The 24,721-nt window shown below is 53.7% G+C and overlaps 1 protein-coding gene across 1 annotated transcript; it reads left to right on the top strand.

Annotated features, from left to right (window-relative positions):
* Positions 1 to 2,080: 2,080 nt before the first annotated feature.
* Positions 2,081 to 23,105, top strand: SCNN1A (sodium channel epithelial 1 subunit alpha). Its single transcript, XM_070046426.1, has 13 exons — positions 2,081 to 2,555; positions 2,701 to 3,061; positions 10,279 to 10,546; positions 11,329 to 11,516; positions 16,587 to 16,690; positions 17,073 to 17,236; positions 17,675 to 17,773; positions 17,989 to 18,106; positions 20,588 to 20,666; positions 20,803 to 20,860; positions 20,989 to 21,044; positions 21,207 to 21,282; positions 21,710 to 23,105. Exons 2-13 carry the CDS (start codon positions 2,706 to 2,708, stop codon positions 22,088 to 22,090), a joined length of 1,947 nt encoding a protein of 648 aa, XP_069902527.1. The 5' UTR covers positions 2,081 to 2,555; positions 2,701 to 2,705; the 3' UTR covers positions 22,091 to 23,105.
* The last annotated feature ends 1,616 nt before the right edge of the window (positions 23,106 to 24,721 follow it).

Here is a 24,721-nt window from a genome sequence, read left to right on the forward strand (position 1 = left end):
ACTATTTGCAGTGAGGCCTTGGGCCAGTGGTTGGATTTCAGGCACCAGCCAGCAAATAGGAAAGGCAGGGATGTGTCTCTCTGAAACTCTGAGATGGGACAAGCAGGGTGCTGAGTACCGCACCTGTAGGTAGGATGTCCCTTGGGAAGGCGGGGACGGTAGAGAGAGCTTCTCAAGGAGCCTGGGAGATAATCCAGGACCCTGATGGCTGGTTAATCCACGGACTCTCTGTGGGAGTGTGTGAAACTTCCTGGTGTTCAAAACCAGGTGCAGGGGAGCCCCGGTTCCTCAAGAGTCTGTGGCTGGTCTCTCTTGGGGTGTACGGCAAAAGCCCTGAGCAGACATCCCCGTGCCGAAGAACAATTCTGCTCTGTCCTTCACTCTACTGCTATTAGGTTTTGTGTGCACAGAACACTGGTTTATCTTTGCGGAGGGCAGTTTCTTCATCTGGAAAATAAAGAAAAAGCCAGCCTTTCCCTTCCAAGGGGAGTTGTCCCCTATACGTGTCAGGGAAGCAATGGGGTGCGTTTGGAATCCTGGTCGACAGCAGCTCTCACTTTAAGAGGCCACAGGAGATGGGCGCAGACAGGGCTGTACCCTGAGCCCGCTTGTTCTGCAAGACCCAGCAGAGACTCCCTCTTCTCCGGGAAGCCTTCCTGAGCCCCCCTGGGTGAGTGCCTCTCCCTCCCTCCCCGCCGCCAGGCTCGCTCAGCACTTGGCCTCCGCAGCTGTCGCTAGGACCCTGCGACAGGGCCTGCCCTCTCCCACCCGGCTACATCAGCGCTCGGGCTGGGCCCCGGCGCCTGCACATCCCAGGCCTGCTCCTCCAGCAGGCGGGAGAAGCCGGCGGACGCCTCCTGCAGGGACACAGTGGCAGACCTCTCACCCGGCGGTGTGGTTTGCTCTCTGTGCCTCCTGGGCCCTGTTCTGAGGCCTCAGTGTCTGATGCCTTCCCTCTTCACTTGGCACTTCACTATTCTCTTGCTCAGTTGCTTGGGGCAGAGACTTTGGAGGAAAAACACAGCCCCACATTGAGCTTTTCCTTCCTTCCAGGGCTGGTGAGGCCTTGGGCCAGGCCCGGCCTCTTCCTCCGCATCTCCCTGCACGGCCCACGTCCCTCCCTGTCTCCTCGGTGCCCCCTGTCCCTGAGCTCCCTGGGCTCTGGGGTTCTGCCCAAGTGCCCTGCCTGGCCCCTTCTCCGAGCACACATTCCTGCAACCCCGTGACCACAACTGGGGACATTACACATTCCTGGCCTGGCAGCCAGTGATGTAAAAAAGAACAGAATGTCCCCAGGGCCCCGCCCAGCCCCCAGCTCCACCTGGGCCCCTCCCTGGGCTGGACAAGGTAGGGGTGCTGGTGAGGAGTCATGAGGGAAGAGGCTGGACCAGCTCGGACAGGGAGAAGGGTGCTCTGTGCCTGGTGCCAGGTGGGGCCGCGAGGTGTTCCCACCTCAGTGAGCGGGGAGGGAGGTTGCAGACACGCCTTCTCCTTCCTCTCCAAGGCCTGGGGGTGAGGCTGACGCAGGGGTGCCTCTGGAGGGATTCCTCAGGGAGGGGCCTGGCTCCTGGAAGCCCGCACAGGGGGGCCTTCCTGCTCTCCTTCAGGGGAGGGGCTGCTTCGGGGGCCGGCTCCCTCCTCCTCACCCCCCTTCTCTGCCTCTCCTCCCTCCCGGTCCTTCATCCTCTCCTGGTCCATCCACCTCCCTTCTCCTGCCTTCCCTGGTCTCCTGGTCTCCCCACCTTAGTCTCACTCGTCCTTACTTGTCCTTTTTCCCATGCTTTGCCCTCCTGGCTTTGCGTTCAGGGTCCTTCTCCTGGTTCAAGACCTCTGACCCTCCCCTGCCGTTCTGTCTCCTGGTCCCCCTGCCGGCCAGGTCCCCGCCACTCCGAGGCCCTGACTCTTCTCCCCGCCACCTCTCGCCTTCCCCGTCCCTGTGCGCCTGTCACCTGCCCTCAGGCACCCTCCTCCCACCGAGGAGCTCTCAGCTCTGACTCCTCCTCTGCCCCTCCCCCTGCCCGGCTCACCTTTAATTGAGATGCTAATGAGGCTTCTGTCGCTTCCATACCTGGCGGGAGGGCAGGCTGCACCTGTCAGGTGAGGGGGAGGAGAGGCCGGGCTGCCAGATCCAGCTGGAAAGGAACCAGTCCGAGTCCAGCCACAACCCGGGAGTGGGGAACCGGAGGCCACCCAGGCCTCTTGGAGTCCTGCAGTCCTCGGGGCCGAGGTCAGGGCCAGAGACCGGAGGGAGCGGGGGCGGAAAGGAAGGGGGGCAGGATCAGAGAGGCGGGTGCACGGAGAGGAGACAGGCAAAGCAAGGGAGCCCAGAGACACCCAAACAGAAGCAGGAGGCAGAGACGGGGACAGAGACGGAGAGAAGCTAAGACACAGATCCCAGAGGAAGAGACCAAAGAAAGGGATTGACTCAGCAGGGCAGAGACCGCAGTAGAGACAGAAGGGGAGATTCTAGGACAGAACCCAAGAGGTGGCCGTATCGGGGAAGCAGGGAGGTCACTCCAGGGAAGCTCCAGCTCTTCTCGCCCCGACTGCTGCAGGTCAGCTGGCTCCCGGGAAGGGGGGCGGGCAAGAGAGGGAGAAGGTGGGCTGAGGGTGGGCTGAGGGCGCGGCCCCGAGGTGACAATGGAGGCACCCAGAGCCCAGGACTCAGTCCTGCCCCTCGTCCTCCCCGACCCACCCAAGGGCTCATGAAGGGAGACAAGCATGAGGAGCCTGAGCCGGGCCCCGAACCTGCGGCCCCCTCGCCGTCCACGGACGAGGAGGAGCCCCTGCTGGAGTTCCACCACTCCTACCGGGAGCTCTTCCAGTTCTTCTGCAACAACACCACCATCCACGGCGCGATCCGCCTGGTGTGCTCGCAGCACAACCGCATGAAGACGGCCTTCTGGGCTGTGCTCTGGCTCTGCACCTTCGGCATGATGTACTGGCAGTTCGGCCTGCTCTTCGGAGAGTACTTCAGCTACCCCGTCAGCCTCAACATCAACCTCAACTCGGAGAAGCTCGTCTTCCCCGCCGTCACCGTCTGCACCCTCAATCCCTACAGGTCGGTCTCCTTCCGCCGCTTCCCCGAGCCTGGGAGGGGGCTCCAGAGGGTACAGGTGTGCCCACCGGGCAGGCAGATGCTCAGACCCAGAGGTAGGAGACGACACTCCTGTCCCGAGGCAGACCTCCCTTTGGGCAGGGTAGGGAGCCCCCGATCTGATGGGCTGGCCATTGCTCTGCCCAGTGACGCCTTCCTAGTGCCCGGGGCTTCTCCAGAGCAGGCTTGGGGCACTGACAGCTTCCTCCTCCAGCCCTTCATCCTCCCGCAAGCGGGAGGGAGTGCTGATGAGGTCAAGATGCTGAGAACTCCAGAAGGGCAGGGTAGGGATCAGCCCCTCCTCCGCGTCAGGCGATGAATCTGACGGAGGTTCTGGGGCAGGGGCGGTGGGATGGGCGGTGGCAGCTGGCAGGGGCCGGGCCCTGGTACGGTGGTCTTGGTTGAGCGGGGGGGTTGTTCTGGAGAAAGCAAAGTGGCGGGTGGTAGCAAAGCATTCTGTGAGCCGGAGGTGGGGGGCGTGGAGCGTCACAGAGCCAGGAGAACAGGACAGCCCTGGTCAGGCTGTTCTCCCAGAGGCTCAGGTGACCCTGCTGGGCTGTACAGTCCACCTGCCCAGGTGACTGACTGTTACGTACTTGGGTGTGTCCTGAAGTTTTGGGTTTCATCACCGTTCTTTGCCAATTTTCGGTCGGGAAGCCAGAGGGTGTGGAGGTGACCATAGAGAAGACAGGAGGGCAGGGCTGGGTGTCTACACACACCCACATTTTCTGTGTGTTCACTCAGTCCTGCCACACCTTGGGACACCCGAGGCAGGCCAGACACAGGGCTAGGCACCCGGCATATGGGTTCACCAATAATTCCTGCAGTTGTTGCCGTGGGCCAGGTACTCTGCTAGGTATTTGAAAGATAGGATGGAAGAGACAGGCATATAAACAAATAACTTCAGCTCACTGTGATAGGTACAATAAAAATTGTGAGGTATAGTCTCTGTCTTCAAGGAGTGTAAGATTTACGAGTGCACGTGTGTGTGATCACAGGAGTGTGTGTGTGAGCACACAAACGGCGTGTGTGTGCGATTGTGGGTGACTGGGATTGGTCACACATTGGGGGTGGCATATTCTGTTGTGTCCGAAGGTGTGTCATGAACTAATAAGGGTTGGGACCTCCTGTCCTACAGAGAAACATTGCCGGGCCATTTCACTGATTAACCCCCTTATAAGGTCTAGGGTAAGAGGCCAGTTACCAAGAAGCTGCCTCACGCACCAGACACAGCTAAGTACCCCACAGGCGTCTCCTTTAATTCTCCCAACCATCCTACGAGGCAGGTACTATTATCATCCGTGTTTTACACTTGAGGAAACTGAGGCAAAGAGAGGTACGGCACAAGGTCACAGAGATAGTGACTCACCCTGTTTGCCTGATCACAACTCACAAACCCTGCCTCTTCTTAACACCCAAGATGTGAACGTGGAATAAATGGAATCTCCGCTCAGACGTTTACATCTCCTTTCTGAGCTTGTTTTATTTGCCTTCTCAGCCTTCTTTCTCCTCCCCTGCTCCCTGTGACTTTGCTTCTCCTCTTTCCAACCCCATGCTCCTCTGCCCTAACCTTTCCCTCCTCTTCCTACACCCTCATCCCCTGGGGCAGTGGTGGAGGGGAGGGAGGGGAGGGCAGGCAGGCCTGAGGACTAGGCTGTCAATAAAATACTTGTGGTCGAAAGATGTGGGTGAGAGATGGACAGGGCCAGGGTGAGTGTTGAGGCCTGCGTATTTTCCAAGGCTCTGCAGGGAGCAAGGCCCTGAACAGTAGTGGAAAAAGCCCCCAGGGAATGAAAACCAGAGCCCCAGCCTCTGAGGCCTGCAGGCTGGGAGGCAGGTGTCCACACGGGAACAAAATCCCTCCTGCATGACTTAGTGGGGAGAGAACACAGCACCCTGGAAGGGAGGGGAGTCAGGAAAGGCGGGCAAGGGTATTGAACGTCTACTACATGCTTGATCCTGCCCTGGGTGCTTTATAAGCACAACCCCATTTAATCCTGACAAGTCCATGGGGATGGGCCTTATTATTTCCATTTTTGCAGATGAGGAAGTGCAGGTGAAGTAACTGAGCAGGGTCAAACAGCAAATAATAAAAAAATGAACAACGATAATGGCTAACACATACAGTACTTAATATAGTACGTCACAGTACAAACAAATGAAAATTTTCTATTAATTAAATGATTTAATCTTCACAACAGACCTCTAATGTAGAAACCAGTATTACTCCCATTTTACAGCTGAGGAAACTGAGGCCCAGAGAGGTTATGTAACTTGCCCAAGTTCACACAGGGAACCGGTGGTGAAACTGAGATTCAAAAATCCACCCCCCCCTCCCCCCAACATAGGAGCCAGTGCATCCTAGGTCAGCAGCTGAGTTACAAACCAAGTGTGTTTGATCTCAAAGCTCTTTCTCCCATTGCACTTTAAGGAGGGGCCAGGCAAAGGCATCCAGGGTTGGGGGGCTGGTGGGAGTCTGTGGGGAAGAGCAGCAGGAGTCCGGAGGGAGGAGGGAGGAGGGAAGGATCCAGGCTATTGGTTCCTGCTCCAGGAGAGAGGCAGGGAAGGGTGGACAGGTTGATGCAGCCCGGTGGGGGTGGGTGGTAGCCTGAGTGTGACCCACGCTGGCATGGGTACTAGAGGCAGAGGCAAGATGGGTGACTTGGACAGGGGAAGCAGGGAGGAGGTGGAAATCGTGACCAGATGCCCACCAGCAGGCAGCTGGGCGTGGCCAGAAGAGGGGGAGGAAGAAGGGGGAGCGTGGTTCTGGGCTGTTCTATAACTGCCAGAAAAGGGGACAAGGCTGAAGACCTTCATGCTAAGCAAGGAGGTGCTGAGAATCCAATGTGAAAGGTCAGCTACAGCAATCCCTTCCTTTCTGGTTAACAAAGGGCTTTCTTCACCCCAGAGACAGGGCCAGACATAGCCACATCAAAGCCCAAGAACATATTTTTCATCCAGTCCTCGGAGGATTGAGGCCGATTCTAAGGAAGAGCTTGGCATTCTTAGACAGCAAAGAAGGTCATGGAATCTTCCTTCCTGGAGATGGCAGAGCAGGGGGCATGGTGGTAAGGAGAAGGGCAGTGCCCCAAAGAGCTGCCTTGAGGCAGGGGAAGGCTCTGAGCCAACCCTGCACTCCCACAGGATCTGGAAAGCAGGCTCTGCATTGGCAGGCCTGGCAGGGACAGAAAGCCCAGACTCTTAGACCTGACACTCTCCCAACCCCCTCCCAGGGATGGACTCCTTCACGTCAGGAACCTTACTACCTCTGTAGCAGCTGTTGCTGGAAAGTTCTTCCTTAGGTAAAGCTGCAGCTTACCTCACCGTCACTTCTACCCTCCGGTCCTGGTTCTGTCTCTTTGGAGAAACTCTAAAGACATCTTCTTCTTTGCCCGATGGCCATCAGTTCAGGTGCACCTGACTGTGCTGCACTTTGCCAAGTCCACTATTGCGATCTGATCTTCATCACAAGCTTGCTGGATAAGGAGGGAACTGTCAGCTCAGAGTCAGAGGAGAAGACGGAGGCTCTGAGACCCTAAAGGCTTTGCAAAGGTCACCCAGCTGCTAGGTGGACGAGTCAGAATTGGAATCTGGTCTCAGGCTCCACGTTTGTTAAGACCACAAAGTCGCAGGGCAGGTGAGTGGCAGGCAGTGCTCCTGTCTCCTCAGCCTTCTCTGCTTCCACAACAGGTTACTATTATCGTTCGCATTAAAGAACAGTCATGACAATAATAACAACAGCTGCAGTTATACAGTACCCACTCGGCCAGGTATTTTCCTCAGTACTTTTGATATATTAACCCATTTAATCCTTATCACCACACTATGCAGCAGGTGCTCCCATTTCACAGATGATGAAACAGAAGCCCAGAGAAGATAAAGTAACTTCTCCAAAGTAACTTCTCCAAGGCTAACCATCTAGAAAGTGGCGAGGCTAGGAAATGAGTGTGGAAAGCTGATTAGATCTCAGTTCCAGTAACGTTTCCTTCTACTGCTGTTCTTTTAATGACCAGCAACAAACAAATCTCAGAATGTCAAACACACACCTTCCACCTGAGCTACATTTTCTCCTGGGAGAAGATGAGGGACAGCCGGCTAGTCTTTTATGAGGGAGATGGTGGAGGAGGACTGAGGACTTGGACTAGGCAGTGATTGTGACTGCACACTAGGACCTCCCGGGACTCTTGTAAAAACTACCTTGTTGGGGCCCCACCCGATCCCACCAGATCTGACTCTGGTGATTGAAGGCCTGCACTGATGGCTCACTTTTTCTTTAATTGAGGCAAATTTACCTACAGTAAAATGCACAAATCTTAGGTGCTCTTTGAGGCTTGGCGCTCAAGATATTGAACATTCCATTAGCTGGTGACCCTTTGTAGTCAATTCCTTTCCCTCTCCCACTGTCATCTTCTGACTTCTGTCACCATCCATTAGTTTTTTCTGTTCTTAGACTTCATATAAATGGACTCACACACTATGAATTTTCTTGTGTGTGTGTCTAGCTTATTTTGCTCGGCTTCATGTTTCTGAAATTCTTTCATGTGGTTTTTTGTTTGTTTGTTTGTCTTTGTTTTTTTTCTGTATCAGTCCCTTTTTACTGCTGAGCAGTGGTGATGGACATGTGGGTTCTTTCAAGCTTTTTGACAATTATGAATAAAGCTGCTATACATTCACATACAAGTCTTTATGTGTTCACTGCTCTTGGGCAAATAGCTAGAAGTGGAATTGGGTGAAATATACAGAGGGTTATAAGGTAGATGTAGATTTAACTCTAACTACCAAACTGTCCTCCAGACTGGTGGTACCACTTTAAACTCCCACCAGCAGCAATTCCAGATGCTCCACATTCTCATCAACACTTGGTGTTGTCAGTCTCTTACTTTTAGCCTCATGGATGTTAAATGGTACCTCATTATGGATTTCATTTGCATTCACTTGAGGACGAATTGTCTTGAGCACCTTTTCATGTGTTTAGTGACCATTCGTATATTTTGGGGGTTCGTTTTTAAAACAATTTGTCTTTTTCTTGTTGATTCATAAGAAGTTTTTATATTGCAGGATTTCTTCTTTAGGTATATTTTTTAAAATATTTATTTATTTGGTTGCACCAGGTCTTAGTTGTGGCACGTGGGCTCCTTAGTTGTGGCATACATGTGGGATCTAGTTCCCTGACCAGGGATGGAATCCAGGCCTGATGCATTGGGAGTGAGGAGTCCTATCCACTGTGCCACCAGGGAAGTCCCTAGATATTCCTTATTCCAAGGAATTTTGCCCACCCCAAGGACATGAAGATCTCTTCTATATTTTCTTCTATAGTCTTTATGGTTCTGAATTTTTTGTTTAGGTCTGTGATGCAGCTTGACTTAATTTTTGTATATGGACTAAGGTAGAGGTTGAGGTTCTTTTTTTTTTTCTTTCTTTCTTTTTTTTCATACAGTATCCAGTTGTTCCAGCACCACCTATTTTAAAAAAAAATTATTTTTGCCATTGAGTTGAACTGGTGCTTTGGTCAAAACTCAGTTGACCATATATCTGTGATTATATTTCTGGACTCTATTCTGTGCCATTGATCTTTCGTTTATCCTTATATTAGCCCTACACTGTTTTGATTACTGTGGCTTTAAAGTCTTAAACTCAGGTAGAGTAAGTCCTCTAACTTGGCTCTTCTTTTCCAAAATCGTTTTGGTCATTCTAGGGTCTTTGCATTTCCATATCAATCTTAGAATCAGCCTGTGAATTTCTTCCAAAATGTCCACTGAAATTTTGATAGACACTTGAGTTGAATCTAGAGAGCAATCTGGGAGACCTCGTGACTTTCTTTTTCCTTCTTTTTTTTTTTAATATTTACTTATTTATTTATTTGTGGCTGTGTTGGGTCTTCGTTGCCGCGCGTGGGCTTTCTCTAGTTGTGGTAAGCGGGGGCTACTCTTCGTTGGGGTGTGTGGGTTTCTCATTGCTGTGGCTTCTCTTGTTGCGAGCACAGGCTCTAGGCACACAGGCTTCAGTAGTTGTGGCACGTGGGCCCAGTAGTTGTGGCTTGCAGGCTCTAGAGCGTGGGCTCAGTATTTGTGGTGCACGGGCTTAGCTGCTCCGTGGCATGTGGGATCTTCTCGGACCAGGGCTCGAACCCATGTCCCCTGCATTGGCAGGAGGATTCTTAACCACTGAGCCACCAGGGAAGTCCCCCTCATGAGTTTCTGATCCATGAACATCTGCAACTCCTTTTATTTTGGTCTTGGTGGTTTGTTTCAGCAGGATTTTCAGTGTACAGGTCTTGCACTTCTTTCATTAGATTTATTCCCAGTGTTTGATGTTGTTTATGCTGTTTAATATGGTGTTGTATTTGATTTCATTTTCCAAATATTTGTTGCTAGCTTGTAGAAATACAATTAATTTTTGTACATTGGCTTTGTGTCTTGCAACCTCGTTTAATTTCTAGGTGTTCTAGGTGTTTGTTTTGTTTTGGTAGATTCTATCCCTAAGGCCCTGCTACTCTGGACTTTCGTGATGCAGCATATAGGCCTTGTATTGAGAAGAAGGAATGTGAGGATTTATACTGGACGGTGCTTAACTTACAGTGTTTGGGCCCCACCCGAAACTCATTAAAACTGAGTCTCCTCTGGTGTCTGGTAGGCGGGAGGGGGCGCGGCGTATGCAGCACTGACATTGGCATTTTTTAAGTTCCCTGGAAGATTCTAGAAATGCAGTTGAGAACCCCAGACTTAGAAAGTGTCAGGTGGCAGACGGACCCAAAAGCCACCCTCGCCGGGGCGGGAAGGGGCGGGATGGCGCGCGCATCGCGGGTCCCTGGAGTGTCTGGGCCCAGCCCGTCCACCCCCCCTCCCGCCCTGGGAAGGGGCAGACAAGTTCTGGGTTCCCTTCCAGGCCAGGGCTAGGTGGGAGGAGAGCGCCTCCCGCCTCTCCCTCACGATAAACACGCGGCAGTAAATGCCGTCACCGCCGGAGCTCACTGTCGCCTCCTATTATTCCCCGGACACACCTGTCTGCACGCCCCCTCGCCCCCGAGATAGCCTGGGAGACCCCAGAACTATTCCCCGCAGGCTTCTCCGGGATGAACCGACCTCTCCGGTTACAGACAGGGAAACTGAGGCCCAGGGGCGCCGGGGATTGTCGCGAGGCCGCCGCCTCCTGGTCCGACCCTTTGCCGTCGCCCCTCCCAGGTACACGGAAATGAAAAAGGACCTGGAGGAGCTGGACCGAACCACAGAGCAGACGCTCTTCGACCTGTACAAGTACAACTCCTCCAACAGTCTCGTGGCCCACGCCCGCGGCCGCCGCGACCTGCGGCAGTCCCTGCCGCACCCCCTGCAGCGCCTGCCGGTCCCGGCTCCGCCCCACGCCGCCAGCAGAGTCCGCCGATCCGACTCCAGCCTGAGTCACAGTAACCCGAAGGTGAACAGGAAGGACTGGAAGATCGGCTTCCAACTGGTAAGGCCCCGCCCCCTCGCCCCGCCCCTCTGGTGCGGCCGGAGCCCGGGACTCCGCTCCGCTCCCTTTTCCTACCCACCTCTGCCGCCGGTGATACAAGGCGGACCCAGTCCGCTGGCTGGCAAAATGAATAAGTTAAATACTTAAATATGGTTTGAAAAATAAAATTAAATGGCATCTCTCTGGGCTCCAGCTTGTGGAGGCTCCTCGCTGGGGGCCTCTGTGGGAGCGTTTATGAGGTGAGAAGTCAGATCTACGGTGGAAAAGGTGCTTTCTGAATTCCAATCCCCCCCAGTGGGACTCAGTTGGGACCCTCCAGTGTGATGGGGCACTGGGGCTCCGCCGGCCTAAGACAGAGAATAGGGAGACAGTAACAAGGAAACTTTAAAAATAAATGGGAGAGAAGCAGAGAGAAGAAAGAGAGGCCCCTTTAGTGAGAGCGGAGCATGGTACCCGGAGACCGGGGTTCCACTCCCCGCTCTGGTGCTGGGACGAACCACTTGATTCCTCAGTCTTCCCATCTGTGAAATGGGGAGAAGAATCCTTGCTCCACCCTCCTCGGACTGCATAAATGACCCGGAGGTGTGTGCAGCTCCCGGTCTCCTCCATTAATCCCCTGCTCTCCGGGTCCGCTCTTCTCGGGGCTTCTGTTTCTTCCCACTCCTGGCTCCCCACCCCTGTCTATCTGGCTTCAGGACCCCAGACTATCCATTCCTTGACCTTGGCCCCCCTCCTGCTTACCCTTGCTGCTGGTCCTCTGACTCTCTGGTCTCTGTGTCTAGTGCAACCAGAACAACTCGGACTGCTTCTACCGGACGTACTCATCAGGGGTGGATGCAGTGAGGGAGTGGTACCGCTTCCACTACATCAACATTCTATCCAGACGGCAGGACACTCCAATGCTGGAGGAGGAAGCGCTGGGCAAATTCATCTTCGCCTGCCGCTTCAACCAGGTCTCCTGCAATGAGGCGTGAGTCTTGTCCCTGAGGCCTGGCTTCGTGCTCCCCATGGGGTCTCCTTCCCTGCGCCAGCCTGAGGCCCAGCATGGCCAGCACCCCGGAATGCTGGTTGACTAAATAAATGCTTGCGGGTGGGGAGGAGGGAGAAGCATTGACTTCAGGTCCAAACCTCTGCCCCAGGAATTGTCCTGCAGGATTTCTGCTGCTCCCTGCAGGGCTGGGTCTGAGTGAAGCAGCCTCAAATGGATGCCCTGGGAAGGCTGGGGTTGAGGTCCGGCTTTGAGAAACCAAGGGCTGGAAGCATGGTTCTCCATTTTTCTAAGGCCTCTTTCTCACTAGCATCAAACTCCAGAGTGCCTGGAAGGTCGTCTGGTCCCCTGCCCCGCTTGCTCAGATGACGCGGCAGTAGTGGTATAGTGGACACAGCGTGGACTGAGTCAGAGTCTGACCCTCAGTTCCTGCTCTGGCTCTGTTTCTTCCAGGCCGGGTGACTCTGAGCATTTCACATCACTCTTCGGAGCCTACTTCTTTGTAAAGTGGGGGAAATGAGATTCATGCAATGTTCATTGAACAAATATGTTTGACTGTCTGGGCTGTGTGCCCGTCACTGCTGTAGACATTTGGGATACATCAAAGAAGAAGAAGAAAAATCCTTGTCTTTTGGCACTTTTTCTTTCTTTTTCTTCTTTTTTTTTTTCTTTCTTTTTTTGGCCACACCGTGCGGCATGCTGGATCTTAGTTCACTGACCAAGGATTGAACCCACGCCCCCCGCAGTGGAAGTTCAGGGTCTTAACCGCTAGACTGCCAGGGAAGTCCCTTGGCACTTTTTCTTAAGTGATGAAGATGATGATAACATCTATCTCCAAGTGCAAGAGATGACGAGTTGAGAGCACTTTACACACTGCAGTGAGTGGTGGGTCTCATTACTCCTGTGAAATGACACTCACACAGATGAAGTGACTTGCCCTAGGCCACCAGGCCAGCCCGAGCCAAGGGTCCTCCCCACTCTACTGCAATGCCCGCCAGGCATTCTTTCAGTCACATCTCCTGTCATAATGTCCTTGCAAAGAGGTCACAGCAGCTGCCAGCTCTCTGAGGGCTGGGAGGGGCTAGGGGTACAGGGAGGTCCCCTTCTGTAGCCTCTGGCCCCTCCTACCCCCGCCTTCCCCTCCCTATTCCTCGGTGTTCAGGCACCATCTCCCTGCCTCTGTCTGGCTGAGGAAGGGTGTTGACGCAGCGTCTCCACTCTACAGGGACCCCTGCCCTTTTCTGTCACTAGGGCCACGTGTCACCTGGTTCTGCCGCCACCCCTCACCTGGAACACACACTCTGCCCAGCGCACACCTTTGTTCCTGTCTCTTGTTTCTGTGTTTGTTTGAGGACAGAAGCTGCCACTGGGGAAGTGAGACCAGCACCTGAGCCTGGGTCAGCCCACACCTGCCACCGACTTGCTCTGTCACCCTCTCACTTTGCCTGCCCCAGGCTGCTGCCTCCCCATCAATGGAAAGTCCATCGTTCATCTCAGACTTGACGCTTAGGTCACTTCCTCAGTTCAGAGCCTCATTTCTCACCGGGATTATGATAGCCCTTCTAATTTGTCTCTCTGCCTCTCAATCCTCCCTTTATTCTGCGACCACAGGAAGCTTTAATACTTCAGGGTTCTGCCTGCACTTCACTGTACTTAACTATTCCAGTCAGGCCCGTTTAAAATCCTTCAGTGTCTCTCTGGCCTTCGGAATTGAGTTCAAGCGCTTTATCATGGCTTTCTCAGTCCTCTCCTCCCCTGTATCCAACACCCTTTCCCCTCTCTCTATAATCTTTTCTTTAATAACAGCTTTATTGAGGGACTTCTCTGGTGGTCCAGTGGGTAAGACTCCGTGCGCCCAATGCAGGGGGCCCGGGTTCGATCCCTGGTTGGGGAGCTAGATCCCACATGCATGCCGCAACTAAAAGATCCTGCGAGCCACAACTAAGACCCAGCGCAGCCTAAATAAAAAAATAAGTATAAAAAAAAACACAGGGACTTCCCTGGTGGCGCAGTGGTTGAGCGTCCGCCTGCCGATGCAGGGGACATGGGTTCGTGCCCCGGTCCGGGAGGATCCCACATGCCGCGGAGAGGCTGGGCCCGTGAGCCATGGCCGCTGAGCTTGCGCGTCCAGAGCCTGTGCTCCGCAACGGGAGAGGCCACAACAGTGAGAGGCCCGCGTACAGCAAAAAAAAAAAAAAACAACAAAAAACCCAGCTTTATTGAGATATAATTCACATACCACAAAATTCATCCTTTTAATGGCTACAGTTCATTTGTTTTTAGTTTATTCACAGAATTGTGCAGCTATTACCACTGTCTAATTGTAGAATATTTTCCTCACCCCCTGTTCCTTCCCCTCCTCCGAGCCTTGGCAACCACTATTCTACTTTCTGTCTCTATGGATTGCCTGCTGGGGACATTACATATAAATGGAGTCACACAATATGTGGTCTTCTGTGACTGGCTTCTTTCACTTAGCATCCTGTTTTCAAGGTTCATCCATGTTTCAGTGTGTATCAGTAATACATGCCTTTTTTTTTTTTTTTTTTTGGCCACGTCGAGAGGCATGTGGGATCTTAGTTCACCAACCAGGAATCAAACTGGTGCCCCGCTGCAGTGGAAGCGCGTAGCCCTAACCACTGGACCGCCAGGGAATCCCCCCCAGTTCCTGCCTTTTTTCTGACTAAATAGCTTTCCATTGTATGCATAAGCCACATTTTGTTTATCTCTTCTTCAGCGGATGGACGTTTGGGTTGCTTTCACTTTTTGGCTATTATGAATAATGCTGCTATGAGCATTCTTGTACACGTTTTTGTATGGATGTATATTTTCATTTCTCTTAGGAGATACCTAGGAGTGGAATTACTGGGTCACATAGTAATTTTATATTTAACATTTAGAGGAATTGCCAGACTGTTTTCCAAGTAGCTGCGCTGTTTTGCATTCTCATCAGCGGTGTGTGAGGGTTGCAAATTCTCCCCAGCCTCCCCTTGTTATATCTGTCCTTTTGACTTTAGATGTCTTAACGAATCCCTATACTCTTTTTTTTTTAATTTATTTATTTTTGGCTGTGTTGGGTCTTCGTTGCTGCGCTCAGGCTTTCTCTAGTTGCGGCGCGCGGGCTTCTCATTGCGGTGGCTTCTCTTGTTGCGGAGCACGGGCTCTAGGTGCGCGGGCTTCAGTAGTTGTGGCGTGCAGGCTCAGTAGTTGTGGCACACGGGCTTAGTTGCTCCGCCGCATGTGGGATCTTCCCGGACCAGGGCTCGAACCCGTGTCCCCTGCATTGGCAGGTGGATTCTTAACTACTGTGCCACCAGGGAAGTCCCTGAATCCCTCTACTCTTAATAGCAAATTTACATAGCTCTTACTGAGGGCTAAGCACCGTTCTGAGTGTAATTTAATCCTCCCAGTATCCCTGTGAAGTGAGTAGTATGATTATCGCCATTGTATAGATGAGGAAACTGCAGCGCAAAGAGATCAAGTGCCTGGGCTGGTCCTCCAGCTAACACTGGTTAGAGCTAGGATTCGAGTACAAGCTGTTTCGTTCTGGAGCGCGTGCTCTTCACCGTCACGTTATGCTGCTGCTCATATACATATTCTCATAATGTGCTTACTGTGTTTCTCTTTGTATGTGTTTTTACCCAGTGTGTGTGTAATGTGGACATAAATGGCGTTGTGTTATGTATCTCGTGTCACTTTTTATTTTGTAAACTAAGCTCTGTGAGTTTAAGAATGATCCATGGTTCTGTGTCTACACTGTTGATTCCACCTGCTGCAAACAGCCCGGGGTGTGCGTCTGCCACACTGTCCCTGTCCCTCTCCTCTGAGCAGGGCTCACAGGCCTTGCAGGACTGGCCGCTTCTTTCTTCCTCCCTCCCTGAGGGAAGCCTTTGTTCTGGAAATGCTGACTTCCTAGCCCTTCCCAGAATGTGCACCAGTACTTCACACCCTTGCGCCTTTGCTCTTCAAGGCCGATGGAGCATTCCAGATCATCTAGTTCCATCTCCTCGTTTTACAGATGAGGAGAGTAAGCTTAGGGAAAAATGGCTGCTCAAGGCCGTGCAGCCAGCGCCCCGCTCCTGACCTCCGTCCAGCCTTCTTTCCTCTCCTACTTCTCTTCCTTCCTCCTCTGCCTCTCTCGGCCCAAAGCCTCGTCCCCCTCTTCTCCCTGCTCCCCTCACTGGCTCCCAGAGGGCAGGGTAGTTAGAACACAGATCCCCTCTGTTCCCGTGTGGGCTCTAGCTGCAGCCCCGCACAGCCTCCCTGTTGGGGGCCCTGTGATTTGCTGTCAAATCGTGTTCCTATTGCAACACAAATCTGTGATTCCTTTCTCTCTGTTCCCAAACTTATCCCAGCCCAGCTTTGGACCTACCAGTGGGAGGCATGCTGACGTGAGAGGCCCCGTTCCCGCCCTCGCATCTGACCTTCCTCCTTGAAGCTTTGTGCTCACTGGTCTCACTCTCTTCCCCCCGGACCCCCCTTCCCTTCCGTTCATCTGTCAGCTAGCTGTTAACGATCTCCTGTGTCTCCAGTGTGCCAGGAACCACACCATTACCCTAGAGATGATTCGGACATGAATGAGATGTGGCTCCTGTCCTCAGGGAGATTATAAACCAAATGGGGAACTAAGAGTGAGACACACGAGAAGCTAGGGGTGCTGCAGGAGTTCATAGTGCAGCACAGTGACGGGAGGGTCACAAGGCCAGTGAGGTCAGGTGGCCTCACCGTAGGGTGGAAGGGAAGGAGCCTGGGTGGAAGGGTGGAAGTAGGGTGGAAGGAGCCTGGGCTAGAAGATGGCTGATCTGGTTGGTGTCCCATCTCATCCTCGCTGCTTGTGTGGCCTTGGGCAGCTACTGGATCTCTCCGAGCCCGTGCTCCCTCTTCCGTGAAGTAGGGATGATGCCCAGTGGAGTGACTGAGGGCTTGTGGGCAAGGCTCCCAGCACTGTGTTGGCACATAGTAGGTGATCAGGAAACAAAGGGCTCTGAAAGTCTTCCTCTCCCTGACCCCCTGCACTTTCCCCTCTGACCCCCCTCTCTCTCTCCTGCATAGGAATTACTCCCACTTCCACCACCCGATGTATGGGAACTGCTACACTTTCAATGACAAGAACAACTCCAACCTCTGGATGTCCTTCATGCCTGGGGTCAACAACGGTGCGCCACCCCTGACCTCGGCCCCAGCCCCTCCCCCGCGCTCTGCACCCGCATTTACCCACCTTGAGGCCGCGTCCTAGTGATGCTTGGGGCCTCACTGCAGCGTGCCCATCTGTATCCTGGAAAAATCCTCTTCGATTTTTCTCCCCCGTGGGCATCTCGTGGTACATTCCAGGAGTGGTAGGAATCCTGTCCCAGTCCTGCCTTCCGCTGCCCCTCACCCCAACCCAGGATCCAGCTCAGGGGTTGCCAAGCCCATTTGCAGGTCTTCCTGAACTTCCTGCCCTGGGAGGCTTAGAGACGAGGCAGGGTAGGCGGGTGGGTTTCCACCCCCAGATGCTTCTCCCAGACCCCCGTCACTCTGTTCCCCCTGCACGCCCAGGTCTGTCCCTGATGCTGCGGACGGAGCAGAATGACTTCATCCCGCTGCTGTCCACGGTGACCGGGGCCAGGGTGATGGTGCACGGGCAGGATGAGCCCCCCTTTATGGACGACGGAGGCTTTAACCTGCGGCCTGGTATGGAGACCTCCATCAGCATGAGTAAGGCAAGGAGGCTGACTGCGAGGCCTGGGAAGAGAGCCTCAGGTGAAGGGCGGGGAGAGGGCCTGGGGGGTGACAGCCAGAGGACCGGAAGAGGTCGTGCAGGGGGAGCCTCGAGCGCGTGGAGGTCTTCAGGAGCAGAAACCAGGGGTGAGGGCCCCGGCCGAGTGGGCGTTAGGAAGTAGGGATCTGGGGCGGGGGAGGCTCGGGCGAGAGCACCGAGAAGGGGTGCGGGGCGTGCTTGGGGTTCCAGGGGGTGCTCCGGGCCCAGTGTCCTTGGAAGTAGTCCCGGGCGTGTGTTTTGAAATGGTGAGGCAGATAGGAGAGGAGGTAAGGTAGGACATACAGCCTGGGACTGAGGGAAGACAGAGGCCGGGAAGAGGCCTTGACAACTAGAGGTCTGACCTCTGACCTCTGACTTCTCCATGTCTCTGCATTCGCAGGAAGCCGTGGAGAGACTTGGGGGTGACTATGGCGACTGCACCAAGAATGGCAGCGATGTCCCAGTGGAGAACCTTTACGGTACCAAGTACACGCAGCAGGTGAGGCTCAGCCTGTTTCCATGGCGACCATCTCCCAGGCCTGCAGTGCAGGTCAGCCAAAGCCACAGGGTGTGTGTGATGGGTGATGGGGACGGGTGGAGAGAGGGATGGAGGCGCACTGCGGGGACTGGTGTGTGCTCCCCTCCCCTGCCGTTTGGAGCTGCGTCAGGGAGGGCAGTCCTGACTCCCTCCCCCTTCATTCTCCCCTCCTGCAGGTGTGTATCCATTCCTGCTTCCAGGTGAACATGATCAGGGAGTGTGGCTGTGCCTACATCTTCTACCCGCAGCCCAGGGGTGTGGAGTTCTGTGACTACAGGAAGCATAATTCCTGGGGTGAGACTGCGGGAGGCCCGGCCCCATACCCCACTTGAGCCCAGGACAATCCCAGGAGCCCTGCACCCTCAGTGCCCCGGCCGTGGCTTCTGGCTCCCACGGTCTCTGGCAGGTTCTCCTGCCGACTCTTGTGTTCCGGCCCTTAGATGCTACCCCTCTCTGTTTTCCTCTCACTCTCTGTGTCTCTCCTCTATCTCTGTTCCTCCCTCATAGTTTCTCTCTCTCTCTGTTTTGGCTTCTGTGTGTTTATAATGGGATGGCCTCATTTAAAAATGACTCGCAGCAAAAAGGAAGGAAGAGCCATGAAGCAGATCTCCCCCGGGTTCTGCACTCTGACTGTAGCTTCCCGGCTCACTCCCCAGGGCGCCAGCCAGGCCGGTGCTTGGCACTGGCACTGGGGGCAGGAAGAAAATACTAGACGTTATGTGCATCTGCCTCATTCCCTAACATCTTCCATTTTATGTATGTTTTATAATGTACATAAGGTATCAGTGCAGTGGGAGTGGGTATGTCATTTAGAAACCCAGTACATAGATTGGAATGGCTTACGGAGGAATGTTTTACCTAGAATCTGGAGGGCACTAGATTCTCCTCCTGACCCTGGTCTAGGAGTCGACCAATCCCTTTTCCTTTTTTCTACAGCTGAGTTATTCAGCAGGGAAGCTGTGCTTAGAGAGAAAGAAAATCCCCAAGAGACTAGAAGATAGCGGGCAGGCGTCCCTGTGCACATGCCCTTACCTGGCACAGCTGACCCCTCCCAGGGGACGTGGCAGGGCCACAGCAGACCCTGGAGTTGCATGCTGCTTCTGTCTTGGCTCTGCTGTGTTCATCTTTCTGCCCACTTCCTTTCCTGGCTCTGCTGCACTCAGCTTTCCCCCTGCCTGTGCTCTGCAGTCGGCCTTCCGGCCTTCCTAGCCCTCTGGCCTTAGAGCATCACAGCGCATCAGAGCTGGAGGGAAGCTCGGAGGGCGTCTGGCCTGACGGGCTTCTTTCTCAGATGAACAAGCTGAGGTTCCCGAGGGAAGACGCGATGTCCCAGGACACGCAGGGCAGGGACTCTGCCCACTGCTCCCCCGACCCCCAAACAGTGATTGCTAAGTGGTTGTGAATTTGAAAAAGATCTTCGAGAGAAAAATAACATTGCTGTTTGCTGAGAAGCTGTGAGGATGAGGGAGAGGAGCCTGGCTGAAAACACAGTCTGTTGAGTTTCCTGAGGATGGCTTACTCCCAGAGAAAAGGGCCTAGCTGTTTCCCACTCTTCCTAATTAAAGATTAATTATGTAATTAATAATATAAACCCCGGTAGACAGAGAGATTTGGGTCAGAAATGAAGAAGGACTTCTGGACGGGTGACTAAAAGTAGCAAGAATGACAAAATAACCTTACTTAGAACTTGAGAAATAGGGGTGAAGGGCGAATTCACGGTCCCATTATTTTTTTTTCTTGGTAACAGCTTTATTGAGGTAATTCATTTCCCGGATAACTCACCCGGTGAAAGTGTACAGTGGAACTTTCAGTATACTCAGTTTTTAGCACAGTCATAGAGCTGTGTATCAATCATCACAATCAATTTAGAACCTTTTCATCACTCCAAAAAGAGACTATGTACCCATTAGTCCTCTCCATCTCCCCTTTCCCTGCGACCACAGGCTCCCTCCCTGCCCCTACCATCCCATGCCCCTCATAACCACTAACCTACTTTCTATCTACCGTAAGATTTACCTGTGTTGGACATTTCTTGTATCACAATATGTGATCCTTTGTGATTGGCTTCTTTTCATTAGCATAATGTTTTCAAGGTTCATCCACTTTGTAGCACACATCAGTACTTCACTCCTTTTTATGGCTGAATAATATTCATTGTATGGATGGACCACATCTTGTTCATCCATTCGTCAGTTGATGGACCTTTGGGTTGTTTCCATTTTTTGGCTCTTGTGAATAATGCTGCTCTGAACATTTGTGTACAAGTTTTGTGTTGAGTTTTCAATTCTCTTGGGTGTGGAATTGCTGGTGCATAGAGAAGTTCTATGTGTAACCTTTTGAGGAACCGCCAGACTGTTTTCCACGACGGTGGTACCATTTTACATTCCCAGCAGTGATGAGTTCCAGTTTCTCCACATCCTCACCAACACTTGTTATTGTCTTTTTCCATTGTAGCCATCCCAGTGGGTGTGAAGGGGTATCTCGCTGTGTCTCATTATTCTTGCACTAAAATTGTTCCCATTTCCTTCTTTGACTTTTAAATGTTTGTCCATATCCTGTGCATCTTTACAGAGGTGTACCCTGGTTGATTTTATTTTTTATTGGACTTAGCTTAATTTCTTCTACATTTTCTGTTGCTGCCACTCGGGGGGCATCACTGTAACGCTACGTAATACTCTTGTGAAGTGGGCGCCAGGGATCTTGGGAGACCTCTTGGGTGTGGGGTGGAGAAGGCTGAGGGGGCCTAGGGAAATGAGCACGTCTCTGCACCCGCAGGCTACTGCTACTATAAGCTCCAGGACGCCTTCTCCTCAGACCGCCTGGGCTGTTTCACCAAGTGCCGGAAGCCATGCAAGTGAGCCTCCCCCCACCCCCCCCGGGAGCGCAGGTTGGGCAGCTGGCTGCTTGGCTGGGTAGAATACGGGGTCCTCAGCTCAGCTTTGAGTGGGAGAGCCTCACCCCCCATCACTGAGCACCTTCTCCGTCCCCAGTATGACCACCTACAAGCTCTCTGCCGGTTACTCACGATGGCCCTCGGTGACATCCCAGGTAAAGTGTGTGTGTGTGTAACATTGTGGTCTTCTGGCCATATGCTTATGGTTGTGTATGACCCCACCCCATCCCTGTAAGCCTGAAGACTCTGGGGTGACCCCATTGACACCCCAATCCTTTCCCAGGACTGGGTCTTCCAGATGCTGTCCCTACAGAACAATTACACCGTCAAGAACAAGAGGTCAGTCCTACCCTGGTTCCGGCCCCGGGAAAGGAATCTTTTGGAGGGAAAACAGACCTGGGAAGAGGGGTCATTGATACAGTTGATTGGAGGAGGGTGTTTTCGAGCGGCAGAGAAGTTAACCCTCTGCCGTTTCTTCCCACCCTCTCCCCAACGCCAAAGAGATGGGATTGCCAAACTCAACATCTTCTTCAAGGAGCTGAACTACAAAACCAACTCTGAGTCTCCCTCTGTCACGGTGCGTCCTGCCTCACTGAGGCTAGGGATCTCTTGGGGATCTTAGCGGGGTGGCTGTCCGTAAAGACAAGGGATGGCCTCTGTGGGCCAGAGGGTTTGGGCCTCGAAGGTGGAAAGGGGATAGGGCAAGGATGAGGATTAGAAGGTTGGAAGGAGGATGCTCGCTGGGGGTGAAGTCTCTGGGGCAGGGGGTGACGGACGATGGGGAGAAGGCCCCTGAGACAGGTCTGGGTTTCAGCTGTCCCCGTCGTGGCCTGGTTCTCAGCTTTCCCTGGAAGAAACCAACCAGTGGCCGTGTGCTCCCAGGGGAGGGGAGCAGAGGCCAGGGGCCCCGGGACCAGGAGAGGCTGAGCGGGCTGGCCGAGGGCCTACGGGCAGGAGGGCAGGGTTCCTCTGCTGAGTGGTCAGTGTGCCTCTCCTCCTTACAGATGGTCACCCTCCTGTCCAACCTGGGTAGCCAGTGGAGCCTGTGGTTCGGCTCCTCCGTGCTGTCTGTGGTGGAGATGGCTGAGCTCATCTTTGACCTCCTGGCCATCACATTCTTCATGCTGCTCCGGAGGTTCCAAAGTCAATACTGGTCTCCAGGCCGAGGGGGCAGGGGTGCCCAGGAGGTGGCCTCCACTCCACCTTCCTCCCTCCCCTCCCGTTTCTGCCCCCACCCCGCGTCTCCATCCTCATCCGCGGCGGGCCCTGCCACCTCCCTGGCCTTGTCAGCCCCTCCACCTGCCTATGCCACCCTGGGCCCCCGCCTGGCTCCATCAGGCTCCACGGAGGCCAGCTCGTCCGCCCACAGTCCGGGGGAGCCCTGAGAGGGAAGGGCGGTGTCCCCTCCCCACGGCAGGTGCTTCCCTCGGTGGGCGGGAATTAGAGAATGTTTGGGGCTGCCTCTCAGAGCTGCCCAGCTGCCTGTGCTGGGGGGCAGGGAAGCAGGCTGGATAGGGGGCTGAGGAAATTGTCTGGAGAACCATGGCCAGCATGGCCTCGGTTCCTGCCCTGTACCCGCTGGTCCTGCCTCGAGAACACTCCGGTTTCCCCACCCGAGTGCAGACAAGTCCTCTTTTCCCTTGGACCAGCCAAGACAAACTTGGATCTTTGACAAAGAACTTTCCTTGGAAACAACTGACAACCAGAACAAAACACAAACAAGGGCACACAAAGCCATGCACGGTTTCCTCCTCAAAGATGCCTGGATTCAGCCCCAGAATGGCCCTCCACGCTGCTTTCCAGGGACACAGACATTTGCTCCTCTTCTTGAACTTGGGTGGGGAACCCCACCCAAAAGCCCCCTTGGTTGGTTGCTAGGCAATTCCCTTTCCCTGACTCTCAGGGCAGGGGCTGGAACAGCTCAGTGTAGTAAAGACTCGGCCATTCCCAGTCGGAGTCCCAGGACTCTTCCAGCCTCACGACCCCATGCCCCCACGGAGCCACACCCCAGCGCCTCTGCCCTGCATCCCTGTCCTTTGGAACTCTGTGCATCTGCTCAAGCTATTTCCTTAGCCTGGAAGCTTCTCCCACCCTCTGCTGGAGAACTCCTACGCATCCTTTAAACTCCAGCTCAGATACCATTACTTGTGTGCAGGCTTCTGCCCCGTCTTGTCTTGCCCAGGCGTGACCACTTCCCTACCCTGTGGACTCCCATAGCACACCATAACATCCATGGAAGTGCAGATGCTGCATTTTACTTTCCTGTTTATTTGCGTCTGCGTCCCCAGCTAGACTGAGCTCGTTGTGGTCAGGATTGAGTCTTGTTCATTTAGGGATCCTCAGGGTCTAGCCCAGTATCCTGCTTGGAGCAAGTAGGCAGGTACTTAATAAATGTTGCTGCATAAAGAATGTCTGGAGTGCTGGATGGGAGCACCGTGAAAGGGTCAGGGAGTGGATGCAAGTCCTGGGTCACTGTCCAAGCACCTGGGAGGTCCCAGCTTGGGGGAAGGGACAGTCTCCCGTACCCCTGGCTGCACTACGGCAATGGCCATTCTTCAGGGGCCTTAGGAGAGACAAACTAGCTTGTTAGTTCCTCCACGGGCATTGCTGAGCATCTGCTATGTGCCCATCACCATGTTCAGGTGGGAGGTGAAGACAGGTGCCCTTCCGTCAGGAGACCTGCTGTGCAGTTCCTGGGATGATGTGCCCCTGTCCACGGCCTGAACCTCCTTTCCTTCCCAACCTTGGTTACCACCATGTGTAATACTCCTCTGCATTCGCTGAGTACCACTCACCACGCAGCTGCAACATCTTCGTCCTCATCTGCCTCGTCTGCAGCATCCTCACCTGCCTGCCTCCCCAGCAACTGCCCGCTAGTGGTGGAGGAGTATGAGAGACAGTCCGGGTTCCTAGGAACTTCAAAGCCTGTATATTCTTACTCTCACGTCATCACAGAGAGAGCAGCATTGGGAATCTTTCCAGCTTTTATTTATTTATTTATTTTTATTATTATTATTATTATTTGCGGTACGCGGGACTCTCACCGCTGTGGCCTCTCCCGCTGTGGAGCAGAGGCTCCGGACGCGCAGGCCCAGCGGCCATGGCTCACGGGCCCAGCCACTCCATGGCATGTGGGATCTTCCCGGACCGGGGCACGAACCCGCGTCCCCTGCATCGGCAGGCGGACTCTCAACCACTGCGCCACCAGGGAAGCCCCAGCTTTTATTTTAACAAAGGAGAATTGAGGGATGTCTGAATGGAACCCGGGTTTCCAGACCCCCAGTTCCTTCCCCCATTCCAGCATCAGACCTGGAACTCAGAAGTCAGCCTTCCTCATCCTCTTTGGGACCACTTCCCCTGCTGCCTTGGTCTTACTCTCCTCAACTGTAATCTCCCCGTCCTGAGGAGCCACGTGAATCTTGGGAAAGGGGGGGGGATGGTGGAGGGAGCGGGAAGGTAGGAAAGGTCATGACGAGGAAGTGATGTGACGACTCCTGACTTCCCTTTCGTAGACACAAGACGATGAGGGGAAAATGCTGGTGTCACAACGGTTTCCTCTCAGAGCCCTCAGGTTCAGCCTGCTCTTGTGCTCTCTGGCCACAGCCTATCATCAGTCCTGCCCCAGCCCTCCCTGGCTCCGTCTCCCCTGGCTGTGTGGGCAGGACCTGCGGGGCAAAGCTGGAGCTATTGCAGATGACAGCAATCAGCTACGCTCCCCCTCCTTCCCCTTCTCCCCCAGCCTGCGCTGGAGTTTCTCCTGCCAAAGGCATGTCCACCCTGAGCTGTTTCCTCCTCTCCTCCATCCCTCATCTTTGTGTTACTTCTGGACACTAGGGTAGTTTGTTTGTTTTTTTTAGCTTTAAAAATAGTTTATTTCCTTCTTCACCCACACACAAAGACATGCACCTTCTGACCATTATTCAAGGCATCACAAATTCCATAAAAACTTCTATTAATGTATGTGTCTTACATGATTCAAGATAAAGTGGATTTTAAAAGCAAACGGGTACCAGTTA

The sequence above is a fragment of the Globicephala melas genome, chromosome 10 (genome assembly GCF_963455315.2).
Source record: "Globicephala melas chromosome 10, mGloMel1.2, whole genome shotgun sequence".
Lineage (NCBI taxonomy): Eukaryota > Metazoa > Chordata > Mammalia > Artiodactyla > Delphinidae > Globicephala > Globicephala melas.